Source organism: Sphaeroforma arctica (genome assembly GCF_001186125.1).
Source record: "Sphaeroforma arctica JP610 unplaced genomic scaffold supercont1.204, whole genome shotgun sequence".
In the NCBI taxonomy this organism is placed as follows: Eukaryota; class Ichthyosporea; order Ichthyophonida; genus Sphaeroforma; species Sphaeroforma arctica.
In genome coordinates, this window is record NW_014040354.1 from 52552 (window position 1) to 56377 (window position 3826).

At 42.4% G+C, this 3826-nt stretch overlaps 1 protein-coding gene across 1 annotated transcript in view; it reads left to right on the forward strand.

Moving 5' to 3' along the window:
• Positions 1–1364: 1364 nt before the first annotated feature.
• Positions 1365–3826, forward strand: part of SARC_03842 (TK protein kinase) — a gene marked incomplete at both ends in the record, with an annotated part of 5888 nt that continues 3426 nt past the window's right edge. Inside the window, 4 exons of the mRNA XM_014302354.1 lie at positions 1365–1393; positions 1498–1609; positions 3295–3392; positions 3603–3734. Of these exons, the coding sequence (XP_014157829.1) occupies positions 1365–1393; positions 1498–1609; positions 3295–3392; positions 3603–3734 (371 nt within the window). The remainder of the gene's footprint in view (positions 1394–1497; positions 1610–3294; positions 3393–3602; positions 3735–3826) is intronic.

Sequence of the window (3826 nt, forward strand, 5' to 3'; positions counted from 1 at the left end):
ATCACATATTTAGATACTTGCATACATGCGTGTGCATAAGACAGTCTGAGTTTATATGAGGTAGTGAGTGAATGTGTGTGTATTCAGATACTTGCATACATGCGCATGATAGTACAGGTTCATAGGTACCTGTAGGGCTTCAAGTATTCCAGAACTGCTTTCCGGCCTTTAGCTCAGCACCTGCAAGCAATACCAGCGATTAAGTTAACATATATTTGTATACGTTTACATGTTTTTGACAGTTATCTCAGCAAATAAACTTTAAACCTGAAACCTACAACCTAACCCCTAAAACCCTAAAATCCCTATAGCCCCAAATACCCTAAACCCTGCTTATACTCTGTGTACTACACTCCGCTGCCTATGACTCATCTTATTGGATGTAGAATCGTCCCATCAGCAGAGATAGCTTCACCATTCTCGAGCAGATAGGCAATGGTCAGTTTGGTACTGTCAACAAGGGTGTTCAAGGTCACGAGGTGTGTGTGGGGGGATTGTAGGTAGTTACGTTAATACGTGTGGGTTGTAGGTAGTCATGTTTATGCGTGTATGCAGATTTGCAAGGGTCAGTTTGGTACTGTCAACAAGGGTGTTCTACTTATAGAACAAGTGTGTTCTATTTATAGACAGCCAATCCACCGTCTGCACCACCAAGGTCACGAGGTGTGTGTGTGGGGGTTGTGGTTCGCTATGCTTATAAATCCTCCGTGACTAGGTAGCTACAGCTATTCCATCACATGCGCATATATGCCATTATCGTTAAGCGCATATATGCCATTGTCGTTACCTACACAGGTATAACCAGAAGTGTACACGCACCCGCGCCCACAGCTTTGTATTTTATGTTATTCTTAGGCAACCTCTAAGAACGTGGGTTTTAGAGTTTAATATTTGTTTTGATTTAATTTTGTTTATTTTAGGGTTTAATGTTGTTTGTTATAGGGTGTAATGTTGTTTGTTTTTTGGCGCGTGGTCCTGTGCGGGTGTGACTTGAATCCTTGCAAGCAATTTGAACTACACTCCAATAGCCGTGCACATATACATACATGCACGCTCACAAACCTAACCCCTACACACACATGCATCTAAACCCTGAACCTTAAACCCTATAGCCTGAACTTTAGATATATATGTATGCAAACACATACGTATACATTATTTGCCTGCCACATACAGAGCTGTAGGGGTGCCAGGCATAGATGAGTTGGTTGCTGAAGTGAACTAATACACCCACTAACGCGCAAACGCTAAACCCTGGACTCTACATGCATGTGCATGCATATACATACATATACGCCCGCTAAACCCTAGACTGTACATGCATATACATGCATATACATACATAAACGCCCTTCCCCTGCCACATGCAGGGCTGTGGGGGTGACGGGCATAGGTGAGTTGGTTGCTGAAGTGAACTAATACAAACGCTAAACCCTAGACTCTACATGGATATACATGCATACACATACATATACGCCTTTCCTCTGCCACATGCAGGGCTGTGGGGGTGATGGGCATAGATGAGTTGGTTGCTGAGGGTGAGCTGATACGCTCACTAACGCACCCCAATGTGCTGCGTGCGTATGGGCTGTGCTCAGAGGGCCTTCAGGTGTGCCGGCTACTGGAGTATTGTGAAATGGGTATGAGGAGATATATACACGTGTTTACTACTATAGTATTGTGGAATGGGTATGAGGAGATATATACACGTGTTTACTACTATAGTACTGTGAAATGGGTATGAGGAGATATATACACGTGTTTATTACTATAGTATGGTGAAATGGGTATAAGTGTGTGTGGATTAATTGATATATACACGTGTACTGCTATAGTATGGTGAAATGGGTTTGAGTGTGTATGGATTAAGTGATATGTACACGTGTTTACTACTATATTATGGTGAAATGGGTATGAGTGTGTATTAATTAAGTGATATATACACATGTTTGCTACTAAAGTATTGTAAAATGGGTGAGGAGATATATAAACGTGTTTGCTACTTGAAATGGGTATGAGCGTGTATGGATCAAGTGATATATACACGTGTTTGCTACTAAAGTATTTCACGGATCGTGATATATACACGTGTTTAGTAGTATGAGTGTTTGTATAGCAAATCTGTGAATGGGTGTCTGGTGATGTATACACATGCTTGAATGTGTTGCAAATGTAGCCACGCACGTGTACAGGAGTGTTGCGTACACGCCCACTCACCCACACATATTCATGAGATGGGGGTGTTTGTGATTGGCACTGGATGGAGGTTTGCCTGCATACAATGAAACGGGTATGAGTATATGCAACCTGTATTAGTACATGCGGATAGGATATCAATAGATTTATACATGTCAACTAGCAGTGTTGTGGCAGACATCTACCTACATACCAGGAGTGTTGTAATGTGCTTGGCTATACTTGTCTATCTATACATGTACTTGGCATAACTTTAGGGTTTTTAGGGTTCTTATATATACCTACCTTGTAGTGTATCCTTGGTAACCACCGGGGTATGTTGCTGATGGTTTGGGTCTGACGGCATGGTGTGCAACACACCTTGAAAAATAGAATACACTCAAATAGTCTATCACTTTCAAACAAACCCTAAACCCTAAACCCCTAGGATCTAGTATACTCATATTCCTTTCATATCAATGTGTATTACTCTTCGCCTGGTCATTGGTGTGGTCCTGTGCTATCACTCTCATTTAAACCCTAAACCCTAAACCCCTAGGATCTAGTATACTCATATTTCTTTCATATTACTGTGTATAACTCTTCGCCTGGTCATTGGTGTGGTCTTCTGTGTCACAGGCGACTTTGCATCGCACTTGACGACCACTGCAGCAGTCGCTGGTCCCATACCTTTGCGGATTAAACTGTTGATAATGCAACAGGTGAGTTTATGGTGGTGACGGGCAGTATGTAGGTAGTTCAATGGTGTGTTATAGTGTAGGTAGGAATACGAACGACAGGCACAACTGATGTACTCATAAGCGTCATGGTGTTACAGCCGTTGAAACAGACACAACAAACACAGGTGTACGTGAGGGTAGTCACGTACGACTACTGACATTCCCTTTTGTTACAATATAAGCGTGTGGTATCTACACCTGGCTGTTTTACCTACACTTCAATGCTCGCATACACCGAAGGGAGGACTGAATGGCTACTTTTGTATCGTCCAGTGTCCTTGTAGGTACCTTAACGTCCGCAGTACGTGCACTCTAACACTGTCATCCACCGGGATCAGCATATATACCATTCCTCTTTAATTGTCCTATATGTCTGCAGATAGCGGCAGGCCTGGAGTACCTGCACTCCACCTCCATCATCCACCGAGATGTGGCCGTGCGCAATGTGTTGCTACAGTCACCCACGGCACACAACTGGTATGTGTATCTATTTATAGAACAGAGTACTCCCATACTCCCAAGACTGGGTTTTGGTCGCTGGCATAGATTCGGCTAGCTAAAACTTACGTAGATCTATTGTTAGACCATTATAAAATTCCTTGTATTGTCCAAAGACAGACCCTGGGATGTGCACGTAGCAAAGTACACTCTCACGATATTGTACGTGTTCAATGTGTGTGACTACAGCGCACCTCGTGCTAAGGTGGCAGATTTAGGCCTTGCCAGACGGACCAACGCAATACACTCAACATATGTGAAGACTTCACAAATGCCACAACGACTGCCCGTAAGATGGATGGCCCCAGAGACGCTTGTGCGGTATGTTACGCGTACAAATTATGAATATATATATATATATATATATATATATATATATATGTGTTATATATATATATATACTATATATATAT